This window comes from Hyla sarda, chromosome 4, assembly GCF_029499605.1.
Source record: "Hyla sarda isolate aHylSar1 chromosome 4, aHylSar1.hap1, whole genome shotgun sequence".
Classification (NCBI taxonomy): domain Eukaryota; kingdom Metazoa; phylum Chordata; class Amphibia; order Anura; family Hylidae; genus Hyla; species Hyla sarda.
In genome coordinates, this window is record NC_079192.1 from 169,519,548 (window position 1) to 169,538,448 (window position 18,901).

Consider the following 18,901-nt stretch of genomic DNA (forward strand, 5'->3'; position numbering starts at 1 on the left):
CCAACTCCAACACACAAAACCCCTTTTCTTTCTTCGCTGTCGCCATCTTATGTCACACTATGTAAGAACATTTCAAATTGGATTTTCAGTCAGTGGCCATTTACCACTGATGTTACTGTAACTTCAGCCTTTACTTTTACACCATTGTGCCCTGCATTGTGTTAGATAGCATTGCTTTTGTCTTTTTGTTTGGATTATCTATTCCCATTTTCACTTGCAGGTTGTGAAGACTTCATGAGTTTTGTGTTTGAGTTTGGAAAGAGTTTATGTTCGCTGCACTTGACAGAGGATGAAATAGCTCTATTCTCTGCTTTTGTTCTCATGTCAGGAGGTAAGTTTGAAATATACTTGTGGTAGGTGTGCACTATACTTTCTGAACTGAATGTGCACTGGTTTGTTTATAAATGGCTAATTTTGCTTGATAAATGAAATAAAACAAAGATCTAAATCATATTATACTGATCATATTTAAAAGAATTTTTCATCTTATGAAGTGAACTTTAGAGGCTGTAAGGAAAAAAAATATCATTTTGGGTCTCAACACACTATGGAACCAAATATCTACTACGTGTGCTCCAATTTCTCCTATATTTTAAAAGTAGGCACTTTCATGAAGATTTTAGGAGATGTATTTCTTTGCGTGGTCTTTCATGTTAAGTTATACAGTCAAATGGGGGGGGGGGGGGGGGGGGCTGCAGAACAGCTGGTCTTGGCAGCTTAGTGGCCAAAGGGCCAAGGACAAAATTTGAAAAGGCTGGACCTCACTGTGTAAAGTAATGAAATATGACTTTTCAAGGGATTCCCAGTTAAAAATCATACACCATAAATCATACCCCTTAAATCATACACCATATTACCTTTTGATTCAACATAAACAGATAAGTCTTATAGTTTATGGGTATAAAGACAAATTAGTCAACATCATATATCATTTTTAATAGATCGCTCATGGCTGCAGGAGAAGTTGAAGATCGAGAAACTTCAGCAGAAGATCCAACTCACACTGCAGCACGTTCTTCAAAAGAACCATCGTGAGGATGGAATCCTAACAAAGGTGAGCTGCCATCTTTGTGCCCCCGTTCATTATGTCTCTTCTGAATGTGAATCAAACAATGACTCTAGTTAGCAGTCTGTACACCAGTGACAACTATCACCTTTTCCATTCCTTGTTCACTCCCCTCCCATTACTCCCGATTATGGTGCGACAGCCTATACTAGAAGTCTGCCAGGCTGATAATGGGGAAGGCGACCACTGCATTAATGCAGGTGAAGTCCTAGATCACTTGTACTGATGACCAGTGTCCAGTGGCTCTGTTCACACTTGTGTTAGCTCTATTCTGTGAGGCTTTAGTTGCTTTTTACAAAATAGTATAATGCTTTTTTTGCTATCTCCACAACACAGTGTTGGTCTGTTGTGTTCCGGACACTAGTGGAGCCCTGTTGACCTATTTGACTTCTAACGTGGTGTGTCTAGTACCTGCATGCTACACCATGCCAAACATGACAGGATCTGTGATGAATGTTCTTAATTGAGCCCACATGGGAGCAAAGCCTTACTTGTTGCAAAATTGTATTGTACTGAACAAAAAATAGCTTATGGAAACCTGACTGGGAAAAAGAATTGCTCCAGCTAGAGGATCGTAACTGATCAGGATGGATCACCATCAATCTTCTCTGTTATTGCTCCTGTAAAAACAGAGATAATGGGGGAGTTATAGTAAAACCTGTCTAGATAAAAAGTTTCTAAGTTGTCCATAGCAACCAATCAGATCTCTTCTTAAATTTTTAAGGCTTTTTCAGAAATGAAAGAAGCAATCTGGTTGCTATGGGTAACTCAGCAACTTTTCCTCTGGACAGGTTTTGATAAATCTCCCTCGATGACTCCAATGTGAGAGGGCCTAATGGTGGCTATTTACCCCACTCGTGTGATGGGCAACATAGCTGCTGTTTTGGCTATGGGTTTTTAAATAAACTAAGTTTAATTTAAGTGTCCAACTATAAAACATTCTAGAATGGACAATATCCTGTACTATCTATTTTGCCATAAAATGTTGTTCCTGTATGGTAACATGTTGTTTTTTGTGAGCGTTTACACTAAATAACATTGAAGAGCCAAGCTTCTAATAAGCTGATAATGGACACAGTATGTCAGCCTGGGTAATGTAAAGCTAACCTGCAGCAGAAAGTAATTAGGCTATTTATGTTGTCTGCTATGTTTATGGTGTAGTATAATTAAACTCCAGGGGTTGATATTGTTTTTTGTATAATAAGAGCTTTGTTGTGTTTTCTTTTTTTTAAATCCAGTTAATATGCAAAGTCTCCACCCTGCGTGCGTTGTGTGGGCGTCACGCAGAGAAACTCATGGCGTTTAAAGCAATATATCCAGACATTGTGAGACATCACTTCCCTCCCCTCTACAAGGAACTTTTTACCTCTGAATACGAGCCAGCCATGCAGCTCGAGGGATAGAAGAGCCTACAACTGACACCTGGAATACACAAAAGTTTCTTGAGAATATAGTCGTGCACACACTTGTGTATGTGGACATGAGAAAGAGGAACCAAGACACTTTACGCAAATCTGGGTACTGGAGGAGAGGGGTGACATGCAGAGACATTTGTCCTTGACCTCTCTCCCCCCCAGGGATATTGTTTACAGGATGTTTTGGAGAGAGTTTAAGGACCAATCACAAGGCAGGCTGGTAAGAGAACCACACCTGCATTTTTAACCATGAGACTTCTGAGGTCTCTAGCAATACAAGCAAAGTAATATTTATATATATAAATATATGTATTACAGGGTACTTGGGCATGAACATTTATATGGCTAAAGAGATCTTGTTTAAGTGTAGGGGCCAGATGTAGGCTTCTTCTGGTCTTTCAATATGGCACTTTTTTGTTTTGCACCTTTTTACTAATTCCTACTGCTCTTCTCCCTTTTGTTTAGTGAATGTGTTTTTGTTGTTTGTTTTTCTCTGTTTTCTTTAAAAAATTTATTTTCATGTGCACATCAGGAAATCGAGACTTAGTGAAAAAGCAATAGATTTTTGGGAGTGTTTGGAGCGGTTATTGCTGCTGTATTATTCTTTTTTTTTTTTTTTTTTTTTTTGAGGGATTGGTTTAGGGAAAGGCTGGTCCGAAAAAACTGTTTACGATTCCCATAATGATGGTACCAGCAGGGTTTAAAAAGGGCCCTGTGGCATGACAATGGGATGTGTAACCAGCCAGGTGTTTGAATATATAAAGGAACAATTGGTGTGTAACACTGCAATGGGATGGACTAAGTACATATGCCATTGATTCCACATGTCTCATTGTGTCACCTTGCATTACCGTTACAGTACAGAACCATGGTAAAAAAAAAAAAAAATGCTAATAACTTTTATCAGATAAAACTTTTTATAATTTTATTCCCACTTTTATTCATACGGCTACCAGAGAAACAAAAATGGATTACAATCCTATCGTTGCTCAAACATTTCACATCAGTCTAGTGTGTTTTCTTGAATGCAGAGGTAAATGACACCAAATGCTGGCAAGTAATGTTATATTTCACATATACAAAACTCCCAGCAGAAAGTTTACTAAGTTTTTTTTTTTTTTTTTTTCACATTTAGTCCAAAACCATTTTTTTATAAACAGCCAAACAAATGAACTTTTCAAGTGACTAGTCCTCTTCAGAGGTGCCACTAGTTTAAACAAACCGATCTGTTATTGGTCTGGTTAGATAGCTAAACAGTAGGAAACCCCAAGTGTTCTTTAAATCATAGAATCCGATATTATTGTTCCATGACCCTGTTTGTGTTTCATCAGAACATTTAAAAATCCCTTTCAAATAAAATACAGCAATGCATGAACGTACAGAGCCCACAAAGTATACATACTTACTTGACAATGATGCATTTTAATTCCCTGTTAGTGTAGCTTCTAAACATGGTTTGTTATCCCGGAGTTGAGATACCCATATACCTTAGTTGGTTAAAAAAATGGACAAATTTGAATAAAAAAAAACATTCTACAGGTAAAATTTAACAACCAATTTCAATCTATCCATATTTTGCTTTGCATTGTGTTATCTTAGTATAGAATCTGTCTATGTACAGTTATTTCCCATAAATATGAACTAGCCATCATAACCAAGATTCACTACCATTGAAGATCATGTTTTCATAGATTTAACAGCAATTAACTTGCTAAATGCATTATTTATTATTTCCTGTTAACTTATTATTACAAAACAAGGTTCATATTAGCACACAGATTTAATAACCTCTCCAGCCCTTCTAGCCGCCAGATATCATTATCTGGAGTCAGAGGCTGTAGCTAGGCTTTCTATCATCAGGGGCATAAATTCAGTTTGCTGCTCTAGTCCTGTATCTAAATACTCTAACATAAGGCAACATGGCATATTGGCATTACCCCCCCCCCCCACACACACACACACGCACACACACACACACACAAACTACTTGGGGATTGGTAACAATTCATAAACTAATATTAGTTTGAATCACAGCACTTGAACTCTGGTTACATATTTTTGTCTGGAGTAAAATACCTATGCAATTATTGTTTTATAATATTCATAAGCAAATATATTAGAAAGTTAGACTGGACAGAACTGTCAGGAGATCAAGTATAGATGTTGGTATTGGACATACACAACGCTGCTGTACAACTTAAGTTCAAACTAAGTACTCACTAAGTAACCTCAACATTCCTTAGTCACGGTTCACACATAGTATATATATATTATCCTGATAAACTTGCTTAGAAATATATGTAATGAATTATTATTTTTTGTAAGGATTTAGCCATAGATTTTATTCATTTTACTTCATTGTATTATATTAGTGGTGACAATCTGGGTCATTTCCTGAATAGATTTATTGTATAGTACTATGCTGGTGAAGATTGCCCATCTGAAATTCCACAACATTTACACGATGTGTGAACCCAGCAAAAGTTTAATGCTTGACATACATTGATCCTATGGGTCTTTAAAGGGGTACTCCACTGGCCAGCATTCGGAACTAAATGTTCCGAACGCTGTTTTCACGCTGCAGGGGTCGGCTACGCCCCTCATGATGTCACGGCCACGCCCCCTCAATTTAACTCTGTGGGAGGGGGCATTACGGTCATCACGCCCCCTCCCATAGACTTGCATTTAGGGGGCATGGCCATGACGTCACGAGGAGCGTGGCCGACCCCCGCAGTGCGAAAACAGTGGAGTACCCCTTTAAACTCAGCCCACTGAAAATTGCTGAAAGGTAATCCTTAGCATTTTATCCTGTTGTCCACTGTCAAGAAAAGAACAGATTCCTCCAGAGATCATTTAGAGATAAAAATGATTTGTCAGGGTCCAATATAATGGGTAATGTATTTATATTATTTTAAACTAAATAAAAACACACTTATACACCTACATTAATATAAGTATTTCAGTCTCTAATGCTAATTGTAATTTACGCTAAAGCCCACAAGCAGCTGTCTGGCAACTTACACTACAGTCTAGGAATTGACACAGATGAGGACAATAAAATGTCATTTTGCATCAATACTTAGTAATCTAAGGTAGAACTATTTACAATATTTATTAATTATTATCCTTTGTGGCCACTCTGTAAGAGTGATCGTTTTCATATGTCCCGCAATCCAGCATAGTTTTCCTATGGCGTGGTTGTGCCCCATCAAAAACGTTGCAATGCTTTTCAATCCAAAAAGTTGACAGGTCCGGCCTTCTGCACATAGTTCCAGCGCCATGTCCCATATGATTCTATGGGATTCAGGAGAAGACACTGAATGCAACACATCCAGCATTAAATTCATAACCCCATAAAAGTACTAGAGGTTTATAAAAAAAATATACAATCAAACAAACCTTCCTTATAAACATACAGTATCTTATGTGTTGTCATCAGAGAGTGTAGTATCACTAGTTTATAAAGATGGTTGACGTTTCTTCCAGCATTCTTTAAGGGGTGCTACCATATGTTGAGTTTAGCGCTCCGTAATGTTCGGTGGCCCCATAGAAAATAAACTGAGAGAGCTGACTGTGCAAGTGCACCATTCATTGCAGAGGATTTTTGTTCCCGTTTTCGGGATCGGTAGCGGTCCCAAGACCTCCACCAACCAGCTTGTTATCTCCTGTCCTGTGGATAGGGGATAATTTCTTTAGATGGGAAGCAGTGGTAGATTTTTATCATCCTGGTTGGGAAACTCTGCTCTAAGGTAAGAGACTGGTGCAGTCAGCAACAACTGGAGTGCCTCAGGTCCCTATTTTTCTGCCTTAGACAGTGTTGCTATGAACCTTATGGTTATGGAACCACTACTAGTTCTGTGTTCTTCTTTTGCCTCGTGACACAATGACACAGAATGGATGTATTGGCGGATGGCTTCAGTGTTGATTGTACAATCCCAGACAGCTATGTCCATTTAAGTGTTGCGCTTGCGTGTCTGTGTGTATGTTCTGACTGCTTTAAGTGTTAAGATGCATATAATTAAAGTGGGGATGGGATACAATTACAATATTTAATATAAAGCCTGGACCACTTTAGAAAGCATAAGAATTAAAAAAAAAAAAAAAAGTATATTTTTTTAGCCCTTGTATAAATATTTAAAGGCACTTGAACTATTCCTGCAATAAAAAATGTGATTTGTTTAGCAGTCATAATGATAAACAGATTTTTTTGTAATGTGAAAAAGTTACAAACTAAACGATTATTGTAAACATTTTATAAGGAAGAAAAAAACATTCAAAAGTTAAAATTTGTATTTTGAAGAACTGTCTCTGGTAAAAAAAATGCAAAAAACTAACAAAAAATGTTAACGTTTCTTAAATGTGCCATAGCCAAAATGTCACTTAGTTGTATTGAGATATTGTTAATATAGTGTTAATGTTTTGGTTAATGTGCTATGATGGATATGCTGCAATAAATACAAGGATTGAGTGCAGAGCTGTTCGGCTAGGACTTTAGTATTCACAAATGGAATCTTATCCCGACTGGTCAATAGATCATTCCCAGATAATTGATTCTTACATAGTATAGATATATGATTACTTAAGTTACATGTACAAATAGCCTTATGTCTCCGCCTCTATCTATCCCTTCCCAAAGTAGTGTTGGCATCCTTGCATTATTTCTTGCTAGTAATACACACGCTGTGCCTATGTGACTGGAAGATGACTGCCATCTTGGTGCTCAGGTTTCAGTGTAATGGGGTGATGACCTTGCATGGAAGTATAGTACTTTCACATATAAAATCACAGTTACTGATAAGACTGATCCCATGTGTTGTCTTGCACAGTATTCCATACTGCAGCCTCTCTCATCTACTCACTACCAAGCATTGAAATCAGTAACTTCCAGATAAAGAAACTAGTAAGAAAATAGAAAACGGCTGAATTAGGGCTGGGCGGTATACCGGTTCATACCGAATACCAAAATTTTTGTGCTGCCTGATATGAATTTTTAACCCATACAGCAATACCGGTTTGGCCCCTCCCCCTCGGGAATGAATGAATTAACAGCCCAGCGCTGCGCTGTCCCCATTGGGGAACTAATCATATGTGGCCCGTGAGCGCTGTTCTGCCCCCCCCCCTCCCAAATTATCAGCCCAGCGCTATTACTGACATATGTCACCCGCAAGCGCTGCCCTCCTTGTCTTCCTGTTTGTTGCGGCCGCCGGCGCTGACACTCTATACCAGTGGTCTTCAACCTCCAGATGTTGCAAAACTACAACTCCCAGCATGCCCGGACAGCCGTTGGCTGTCCGGGCATGCTGGGAGTTATAGTTTTGCAACATCTGGAGGTCCGCAGATTGCAAACTACTGCTCTATACTGTATCCCTATGCCCGGGCTGCAAAAGGTAAACAAAATAAACTAACTCTGCTTCCCCGTCGGTCCGGACTTGCTTCCCAGGGAATGGAACATCGGAGAGCCATCAGTCTGTCACTAGCTGCAGCAATGTTCCTCCTCGGCCAATGATAGGCTGAGCCCACTGTCATGTAAGAAGCCGGCCAGAGCTCCTTACATGACAGTGGGCTCAGCCTATCACCGGCCGAGGAGGAACATCGCTGCGGCCGGTGATAGACTGACAGCTGTCCGACGTTCACGTCCCCAGCATAAGGCCGACGACAAAACATGCGTTAGTTTATTTTGTTTACCTCTTGCAGCCCGGGCATAGGGATTCAGCATAGGGATACCGCACAGTATAGAGAGTGTCAGCGCCGGCGGCCGCAACAAACAGGAGGACGAGGAGGGCAGCGTTTGCGGGTGACGTGAGTAGTACCCTGATGGGGAGAGCGCAGCGCTGGGTTAATAATTCATTTTGGGGGATGGGGCGGGGAAATACCCTTATATACCGTGGAACCGCCATAAGTTACAAAAATACCGCCATACACATATTTGGCCATACCGCCCAGCTCTAGGCTGAATGTCTAAGTCAGTGATGCCCAGTATGTCCTGATAGCCAAGTGGAGAGCCAGAGGTTGGGGATCATTAGTCTAAGGGAACTATATTAGAAAGAAGTGCACATGATGTCAACATGGAATGGTTATGGGGCAAACTAGAGTGTTTCTTTAGGATCCTTTGCATATTTGATGCACAGGATTTGAAGCTGCTGACTTCAGTGAATACTAAGTAGCTGAACACAGTTTTACATCTGCAGCTTCAAATCCTGTGCATGAAATATGTGCAGGTTACTGTACATGTGAATACACACTAAAGGTCTATTGTGACCAAAAGCAGCTTTATGTTTTACCTACCGTATATTATCCAAATCACATTTTCTGTATAAAAGATCCTATAATGTAAATTGATAAACAGTTGTAAAAGATCCATCCAGAAGCTTTACTTTATCATTAGAGTCAATGACCTGCATTATCCATAGACTTGGCTCTAGGCGCAGGTAAATGATATGAAGAGTGCCCACTCAGGAGTCTACTCATTCTTGCTATAGATTGTGGCATATTCATTTAGCATTATTCCCTGTTTTATGAATTGTATTTGCTTTCGGACATTCCAAGAATCCTTTTGTAATTGTTTATTAAGAACCATTTTGTTTGCACTTTTCCCCATTCCTTCTAATGTGCAATATGTATATAGAATATGTAAAATATATAAATACACCTTGCTCCCTCAGGGAATTTCTCATCCATCTCGCTAGGCTGTCACGTTGGAGAAGATGCCGGGAAGGGGCAGCCGTGATCCTGCAATTAAAGTTTTTCTTTTGTAAAGGGAAAAAAATGTCATTTATCCTACATTACACCATAGAAATTTCAACTCTGGATGGTGCCCGGGCGGATATAGTCGTACATTATGGCAGTGTTAATGCAAAGATTTTATTTTTCTTTTGTAGGCTATAATTCAGATTATCTAAACACATGACACCCAGAACTACATAACCTATAGAAAAGAAGCTAACATAGAAATGTGCTCCACCATAGTTATTATAAAGTGTTTATCCGATTGCCATCGAGGCGGTTCTAATAAGTTTATGTGGCTGGCTCTACATTGACTACTATTATTTATGTCATTTGGTGCCAGAGGGCATTTTCTAGCGAATTCCTAAGTGTAAATACATATGTAGAGGTAGATTCTATTTGAATTGATTTAAATACACTGTAAAGCTATCCATACGTATTTTATCTTAACTGATTCCCATGTAAGCTATGGGATCTGTTGACATGTGTATGGACATCAGCAAACTCCATTGTCTTTAACAGTTTATTTTTACCCAATAATAAGTGGTGCCAGGGGTGTCCAGCAGCTGCATGTGTCTTATGAAGAAAAGACACATGTTATGTTGGGTGGGCGTAGTAATAAAGAGGGGGAGGGGAGGGTGATAACTGCTGGCCAAACAATGGTTCTACTTGCAGTTATGAAATGTCCACAGTCCCCTGTTGTTTCACCTGTTCTATAAAACAAATATGATAACAAACATATGACGGTAGCAAATAGTGTAGAGTATTGGATGACAAATATTACAAAATATTTGATGTTGTATATTTACTTGTTAGGCAATGTTCGTACAGCCGAATTTTTGCGGAATGTTCGACTGGAAAATTTTCAGCAGACATAAATTTTGGTGCAAAAAATCTGCTAAAAAAAAAAAAACATGTGTACAATGTCTAGTCTAAGTTCAGATTCTCAGATTAAGTGCCCTGATGACTTGGAGCCCCATTCCTGGCCAAAATTACAACCTGCATAGCCATTTACAATTAGGGCTGAAACAACTAATCGATTATGAAATTAGGTGTCAACTGTCGATTAATCGGTTGTTCGATTAGCTGGTCAGCCAGTTTCAAAAGTTCACATACACTTATTGATTATCACTATGTATAAATACAACTGTGGTCCTCTGCATCCTGTTAAAGGAGTACTCCGGTGCGCACTTTTTTCCTTTTATCCCGTTCGGGCTGCAAAATAAAATAAAACAAACTTTCTCTTACCTGCCAACGAGCCCCCGGAGCTCCGGTACACTCCGGTACAGGTGTTCGGTCCCGGACTGTATTCTTCTTACTTCCTGTTAGCCCGGCACGTCACACGGAGCTTCAGCCTATCACCGGCCGCAGCGATGTCCTGCCTCGTCCTGTGATAGGCTGAAGCTCCGTGTGACGTGCCGGGCTAACAGGAAGTAAGAAGAATACAAAACACCTGTACCGGAGTGTACCGGAGCTCCGGGGGCTCGTTGGCAGGTAAGAGAAAGTGTGTTTTCTTTTATTTTGCAGCCCGGACGGGATAAAAGGAAAAAAGTGCGCGCCGGAGTACTCCTTTAAGTCAAGAAGGGGCCCAGCACACACAAGCTAAACAATCTGCCAACTAATTGATTATAAAATAAATGTTAGTCGCAGCCCTGTTTAGAATAAATTATATAAGATTGAGTTAAGGGAGCCTGTCAGTGTTTTATGCTGTTTGTGGTTCAGGCAGAATGAAAATAGTGACAAGTTCCTTTTAAAATAGGCCCATACAAGAGTAAATACAACATCAAATATTTCATAGGTTGTCATCACCTAAATCTATCTTCTGCTCTGTCCTGTATATGTGAACAGGTGACATTAGGGATGGTCCTTGAGCTGGACTCCTAAAACCAAAGGGCTCATTCGGAATGTGTAATATGATGTAACATTTTAGTTATAAGCCTGAGGAACAGCATATGGTTGCGATAGCGGAGACCTTGGAGTTAGTCTGAATATTTCTGGCTTACTTTTTCAGACATGTCACATGCACAGAGGATTCCAATATTTAAGTGACCAATTAATTTTGGATTAATCTCCCTGTTTTGACTGGAATGTAGCACCTTCACATAAAGCCACTGAAACATATTGATATTTAGCAGTGTTAACATTGTAGATAGTTTGATGTTACTGTTTAGCTGTTTATTGTTTTTTTTGTTTTGTTTTTTATTGTTTCTGCATCGGAAGCCATGTTTTATGTCTACAAGTATATCAATTTATAACTATGGATACAATAAATCCACTCTGAGAGGTTATCTAGCCATAAATAACTGAATGTCGAAGCAATAAACCTACATTTGTTTTTATCTTTTGAAAATACACCGGCATGTTCAAATCTCTTCTACTCTGTGTCAATATGAAATTTCTGTTTTTGTCTTAGATGGTTTTAATCTTGTGAAAAAGAAACTTTTTTTTTTTTGTTACATATTTTAGAAACTGGACAGATGAGTACAGACAATAGGAAGTATAGAGTGCGGCCATCCAGTCAGCGTCCCATACAGTGCATTGCTTAACAGACTACAATCCTGCTTTGTTTATACACAATACATTTTCTTTGTTAGGTTTGGCATGGCAGTCTAACAAAAAAAATTATTGCTGGCGTATAGAATAATTGATGTTTTTTTGTTATTTTTTTTAAGCTAAACTACAAAAATATCCTATAGTATCACACTAAAAAGCATTAAAAAAAATTGGCATGAAATTTCTAAGCAAAATTCACTAGAATTTTGAACCCGGTTGCTCCATAAAAAAAAAAACCTTTCATACATGCCAGGTACCTAATTTACCCCTTACACGCTTTACGCCTTACTAGATACTTTTGAAACCTGTCTAGAAATAGTTCTCCCCAAAATACTAGAGAGAAGCCAGACAGCCAAATAGTGGTGTAAGGGAGAGAACATATCTAGAGCTTGTCCGCTATTGTGATATAGTCATCTTCATTGACTTTTGTGTTGTCTACATGTAGGGCAGTATTAATAAATCTCCCCACTACTTGTATATTTTTTGGATCAACCTCTCTACCCTAGAAATATTCAAGACTAAATGTATAATATTCACAAAGCTTTGCCCAGAAATGACATGGTCTATATTAACTAGTAAAAAGAACAATTTCTAATCAAGGACTAACCTAGGTGAGAGGTCCGAAAGTCCAAACAGTTCTAGATGTCAGTCCTGCCAGGTTTTCTTGTAGTGGCTCATGAATAAGAGGCAGTGTCTAAACATTTTTACCCCCTAATTCTAGCTTGTGATGCCCGCAAGAATCCTAAATTACTTTCACGTACAAAATTCACATGAATGAATGACTACACAGTGAGGAACTTCTACAGTACTGCATGCACATTGCTGGGAAAAATAGAACAGCAACCCAATTTGGTTCTTTCTGGTTCCGGTGATGATTCGTTCCTGAAGGAAATGTCTGCTAAGTCAATCACTATCTAAGGGTGCGTTCACACTGAGTAATTCAAGAGGAATTTACTCGAGTAATTCCTCTTGAATTCTCCGCTACAAATTAATGAACATCTCCTCTTCCCATTGACTTTAATGTTATTTCTGCTGTCCTGTTCACACTGTGGAAATTCTGCTAGCAGAATTCCGACGCTGAATTCCTTTCCGCTTGAACAAAGAACATGTTCATTCTTCAAGAGGAATCCGCTAGCAGAATCCAATAGAAGTCAATGGTAAAAAAAAAATAATTCTGCCCAATATAATTCTCAAGCGGAATTCAGGAATTCAAAAAGATTAAATAGCCTCCTTCTTCATTCCTCTTCATTTCCGCATGGAAATTCCGCTTGATGGATAAAGTGACAGAAGGCAACACTTTCCTGACCAAAATTATTCCTCGTGAATTCCTCAGTGTGAACGCACCCTAAGGAGGAGAAAAGATCCTCACTCCTGACACTTTCTTCTTCTCCTGCTAGTCACAATCATTGTGTGCCGGCAAAACCATTTTGGCACACAATGACCAATGGCGGCACGAAGTTGCTTCGGAAGCAGGACAGTTAAGACCTTTTTTTGCCCCCTGGATAACCCCTTTAAACTGAAGGCTCACCTTTTATCTGCCTTGTCCTTGAGGCAGAAGACTAGATCACTGAGCTGAGACCCCCTCTGATCATTTTAATAAAGAGACCACCAAGTCCTTGTGTGTCTCTTGGCATTACTCTATTTCCATATCTCCTTGCTATGTCAGCAATGCTCTCGTTGCAATATGTATTGTATTCCAATAGATTTCATTGGTAGTGCCACAGCATGGAGATATATACGGAATGGACATGATGCTGAGAATAGCGTTGGAGACGGCCTTGGCTTATAGACCCCACCGATCTTCTCTTAAATCTAAACGTGAACCCTCCCTTTAAGACTAATGTAAGCCATCTAATGAATAAAGCCTCCCCTACAACCGACACACTTTTCTTGTTCCATAATACCATATAACGTGACTATATACTTGAATAAAATGTGCTCCTTGCCTGATTTTTCAGTGTGACCAGTTAAGTAACCTACCAGTAAACTACTGACCATAGCTCAGCTAACTGTAAACCACCCACCGAGGAGGGAATTGACCAAATGCTAGGTTCGTGGCCATTTTTTTTTGTAATACAGATTTAGAATAATAAGAAATACAACTTTTCATACAAAGAGTATAAAGAATAGCAAAGATCACCACATATATTTTAATTAAGTTAAAGCAAATCTTTCATGTGCTGGAAATAAAGGCCTAATAATCATGGAGTCTAATGAATATACATGCAATCTGTACTCTGGCAATATACAGGCTCTTTGTATCTACACATTATATGTTTCTTCTCAGTGACACTATATCTTTGTTTGACTCGCTTTCTGTAAGATGTTTGCCGGCATCCTCGGCGGACGAAGAGGGTATCGATATCACTATATGCTGTTAAATGCCATTTAAGTATACTCTCTGTTCAAGGCTTGACGGAGCCTGATCTGTTAACTCTTTGTGTTTTTCCTTGTGTGGTGCTAGCTTCTGGTACTTATTTTGTGATCAAAAGTTAAGATCCCAGTTTTTTGGGTCTGTTCATTTTTGGCTGACTATATAAATATATACATAAATATATATTTATAAATATATATATATATAACAAAACTCTGCACCTATCTGGCAGGTATCTGTATCAGACACTGAGTCCAGGGTATTCTTCTCTAAATACAATCAAACTGTAAATTATTCTGCAATAAATTTAATCAGGAGCTGATTCTTGGATGTGTCTGTGTTTTGTGATTTTTCTCCTCTTCTTTCTGTGGATACCATTTTACAGTCAAGACAACTTCTGCAGTACATAACATCTAAGACAAGCAACTAGAGATGAGCGAACTTACAGTAAATTTGATTCGTCACAAACTTCTCGGCTCGGCAGTTGATGACTTATCCTGCATAAATTAGTTCAGCTTTCAGGTGCTCCCGTGGGCTGGAAAAGGTGGATACAGTCCTAGGAGACTCTTTCCTAGGACTTTATCCACCTTTTCCAGCCTACCGGAGCACCTGAAGGCTGAACTAATTTACGCAGGATAAGTCATCAACTGCCGAGCCGAGAAGTTCGTGACGAATCGAATTTACTGTAAGTTCGCTCATCTCTACAAGCAACATTAGAATAGTATAGTGCAGTCTTTTCCAACCGGAGTGTCTCTAGCTGTTGCAAAACTACAACTCCCAGCATGCCCGGACACCCGTTGGCTGTCCGGGCATGCTGGGAGTTGTGGTTTTGCAACAGCTGGAGACACACTGTTTGGAAAATACTGGTATAATGCAGTTAAAGACGTACTCTGGTGGAAAACATTTTTCTTTTTTTAAATCAACTTGTGCCAAAAAGTTATGCAGATTTGTAAATTACTTCTATTTAAAAATCTTAACCCTTCCAGTAGTTATCAGCTGCTGTATGTTCCAGAGGAAGTTCTTTTTCGTTTTGAATTTCTTTCTCTGCTGACACCTCTTTCCATGTCAGGAATTGTCTAGAGCAGGAGCAAATCCCCATACAAATCTCTCCTGCTCTGGACAGTTCCTGACACAGACAGAGGTGTCAGCAGAGAGCACTGTGGTCAGACAGAAAAGAACTTCCTCTGGAGTATACAGCAGCTGATAAGTACTGGCAGGATAAAGACTTAATTAGAATTTAATAGAAGTAATTTACAGAGCTGTTTAACTATCTGGCACCAGTTGATTTAAAAAAATTAAATAAAAAATAGTTTTCCCCCAGAGTACCCCTTTAAATACCATGGCTATGTAATGCTGGTTTGTAAACATACTTTAACATAGAAGTAAGTTAGTAACAGACAACAAAGAAAGTGTGAAAGGTCTGATCCTGCAGCCATACAAATTTCCACGTTTCTTATACCTATTATTAACATACACTTGGTAAGATGGCAAGCAGAAAGTGAGGCATGGAAGCATCTCTTAGGCTAGCTTTCCACATAAGTGGCAATGGCAGTAAAAAAGAAAAACCTATGTGGAAACCTAACCTCACCATGAATATGCATTGGAGCTGGAGACACAAAATGATAGGACATTGGGGGTTATTTCTAGAGATGAGCGAACTTACAGTAAATTTGATTCGTCACAAACTTCTCCGCTCGGCAGTTGATGACTTATCCTGCATAAATTAGTTCAGCTTTCAGGTGCTCCGGTGGGCTGGAAAAGGTGGATACAGTCCTAGGAGAGAGTCTCCTAGGACTGTATCCACCTTTTCCAGCCCACCGGAGCACCGGAAAGCTGAACTAATTTATGCAGGAAAAGTCATCAACTGCCGAGCCGAGAAGTTCGTGACGAATCGAATTTACTGTAAGTTCGCTCATCTCTATTTATTTCCTAATGAATTTCTGATGTTTTTTTAATCGGTTTTGTGGCTGAATTTAGGCACACGTCATGTGCGTGAAAATTTGTGCCCAAAAAAATCTTCAACCCCAACCATCACTCCATTTTTTCCCCCAATAAAGAAAAAGGGGTGTGTCCACCAGGGAAAGGGGGCGTGATCCTGAAAAAAGGGGGTTGTCCCTGACATAATTACTAAGGTTCACACATAAAAGTAGTGGATTTGAGCTCTGAAAAACTTGACTCTGACAGTTTAGAACTGTTGTAAACAACAACAAAAAACAAACAAAAAAAAGCTAAACGTAGGGAAAAAATTGTAAATACCATGGGAAAATACCTGTCGTGGAAAAAAAAAAAAAACACGCAAAACTACATTCAACTCAGTAAATCAACCCCATGGTTCATAAAGTTTGCAATGGTAATGTGCATCTCTAAAGTTTAATGAACAATGATTATAGTGCAGCACTGTGCACAATAGTCATTTTTCTGAATGTCTCTGATTTTAAATTTGTCAATGAAATACCTTTACTGAGCCCCAATTCCCCCCGCCGCTCACAACTGTGCAGTAGGAGATGGAGTTCCATAGCAACTTTCAATAGTGCTGTAGAATTATTTTACACTGGGTCTCGTGCTGGCTATGGAGATGGAGCAAGAAATTCTGTCCTCCTATGCACCGTTAAGAGAAGCAGGGAGAGCAGGTATGTCAGCACCAAAATGACTATTGTGCACAGTGCTGTACTATAGCCATTTTTCCTTAAAGGGGTACTCCTGTGGAAAACTTTTTTCTTTTTTAAATCAACTGGTGCCAGAAAGTTAAACAGATTTGTAAAGTACTTATATTAAAAAAAATCTTAATCCTTCCAGTACTTATTAGCTGCTGAATACTACAGTGGAAATGCTTTTCTTTTTGGAACACAGAGCTCTCTGCTGTCAGCAGAGAGCACTGTGGTCATGATATCATCTCTGTCCATTTTAAAAACTGTCCAGAGTAGAAGAAAATCGCTATAGCAAACATATGCTGCTCTGGACAGTTCCTAAAATGGACAGAAATGTCAGCAGAGAGCACTGTGCTCGTGATGTCAGCAGAGAGCACTGTGTTCCAAAAAGAAAACCATTTCCTCTGTAGTATTCAGTAGCTAATAAGTACCGGAAGGATTAAGATTTTTTAATAGAAGTAATTTACAAATCTGTTTAACTTTCTGGCACCAGTTGATTTAAAAATAAATAAAGTTTTCCACGGGAGTACCCCTTTAACCTCTTAAGGACCAGGCACGTATGAGTACGTCCGTGGGAATTTCGGTCCCCGCCGGGCAGGGACCGGACCGGGGTGATATCTATCAGCAGGCACCCTGTGCAAATGCCCAGGGGGGTCATCAGACCCCCCATGTCGGTGATCGGCGCAAATCGCAAGTGAATTCACACTTGCAATTTGCGCGATTCCGGGTCATTACGGGTCTATGGTGACCCAGATTATAAGGGGGATCGCGGGTCTCTAAGACACCCACAATCCACCTGAAGAGATAGGAGTGAAGTGGCAGGGGTGCCACCCCCCCTATCCCTGCTATTGATGGTCTAGACGCGACCACCAATAGCAGATCGGGGGCGGGGGGGTTAACTTTCGTTTTCCCCGTCCTGCCCACCCACAATAGGCGGGGCTGAACGGGGAAATGACAGAGTCCACTTACCAATCTGCGGAGGCTGCGGGCGACGATCGGCGTTGGAGATCGGCGGGCGGCGATGTGCAGCAGGCTCCCTGGATCCGACGGAAGCCGGTAAGTTGCCTAGCAACATCTGGAGGGCTGCAGTCCGAGACCACTATATAGTGGTCTCTATACTGTAGCACTCCAGATGTTGCAAAACTACAACTCCCAGCATACCCAGACAGCTGTTTGGGCATGCTGGGAGTTGTAGTTTTGCAACAGCTGAAGGGCTACAGTTTGAGACCACTATATTGTAGTCTCTGAACTATAGCCCTCCAGATCTTGCAAAACTACAACTCCTAGCATGCCCAAACAACTGTTTGCTGTCTGGGCAAGCTGGGATTTGTAGTTTTGCAGAATCTGGAGGGCCATAGTTTGCAGTGGTCTCTATACTGTAGCTCTCCAGATGTTGCAAAACTGCAAATCCCAGCATGCTGGGAGTTGTAGTTGCGATCCCTCCAGCTGTTGCATAACTACATCTCCCAGCATGCCCTTCGGTGATCAGTACATGCTGGGAGTTGAAGTTTTGCAACAGCTCGAGGCACACTGGTTGGAAAATATTGAGTTAGATTACAGAACCTAACTGAAGGTTTTCCAACCAGTGTGCCTCCAGCTGTTGCAAAAGTACAACTCCCAGCCTGCATGGTCTGTCAGTACATGCTGGGAGTTGTAGTTTTGAAACAGCTGGAGGTTTGCCCCCCCCCCCCCCATGTGAACGTACAGGGTACATTCACACGGGCAGGCTTACAGTAAGTTTTCTGCTTCAAGTATGAGCTGCGGCAAATTTTTCGCCGCAGCGCAAACTCCTAGCAGGGAACTCACTGTAAACCTCCGCCAGTGTGAATGTACCCAAAAAACACTACACTACACTAACACATAATAAAGGGTAAAACACTACATCTACACCCCCTTACACTGTCCCCACCCAATAAAAATGAAAAACTTATCGTACGGCAGTGTTTCCAAAACGGAGCCTCCAGCTGTTGCAAAACAACAACTCCCAGCATTTACGGACAGCCACTGACTATCCAGGCATGCTGGGAGTTTAGCAACAGCTGGAGGCACCCTGTTTGGGAATCACTGGCGTGGAATACCCCTATATCCACCCCTATGCAATCCCTAATTTAGTCCTCAAATG

General features: G+C 40.2%; 1 protein-coding gene across 3 annotated transcripts in view; it reads left to right on the forward strand.

Annotated features, from left to right (window-relative positions):
* LOC130368678 (nuclear receptor ROR-alpha) overlaps positions 1–4,427 on the forward strand; it is a 442,969-nt gene extending 438,542 nt beyond the window's left edge. Inside the window, exons 9-11 of one of the 3 annotated variants that reach the window (XM_056572693.1) lie at positions 221–331; positions 942–1,054; positions 2,305–4,427. In XM_056572693.1, coding sequence (XP_056428668.1) covers positions 221–331; positions 942–1,054; positions 2,305–2,469 — 389 coding nt within the window. In that variant the 3' untranslated portion in view covers positions 2,470–4,427. The remainder of the gene's footprint in view (positions 1–220; positions 332–941; positions 1,055–2,304) is intronic. The other 2 variants (XM_056572694.1, XM_056572696.1) reach the window with 2 other exon arrangements.
* Positions 4,428–18,901: the final 14,474 nt, after the last annotated feature.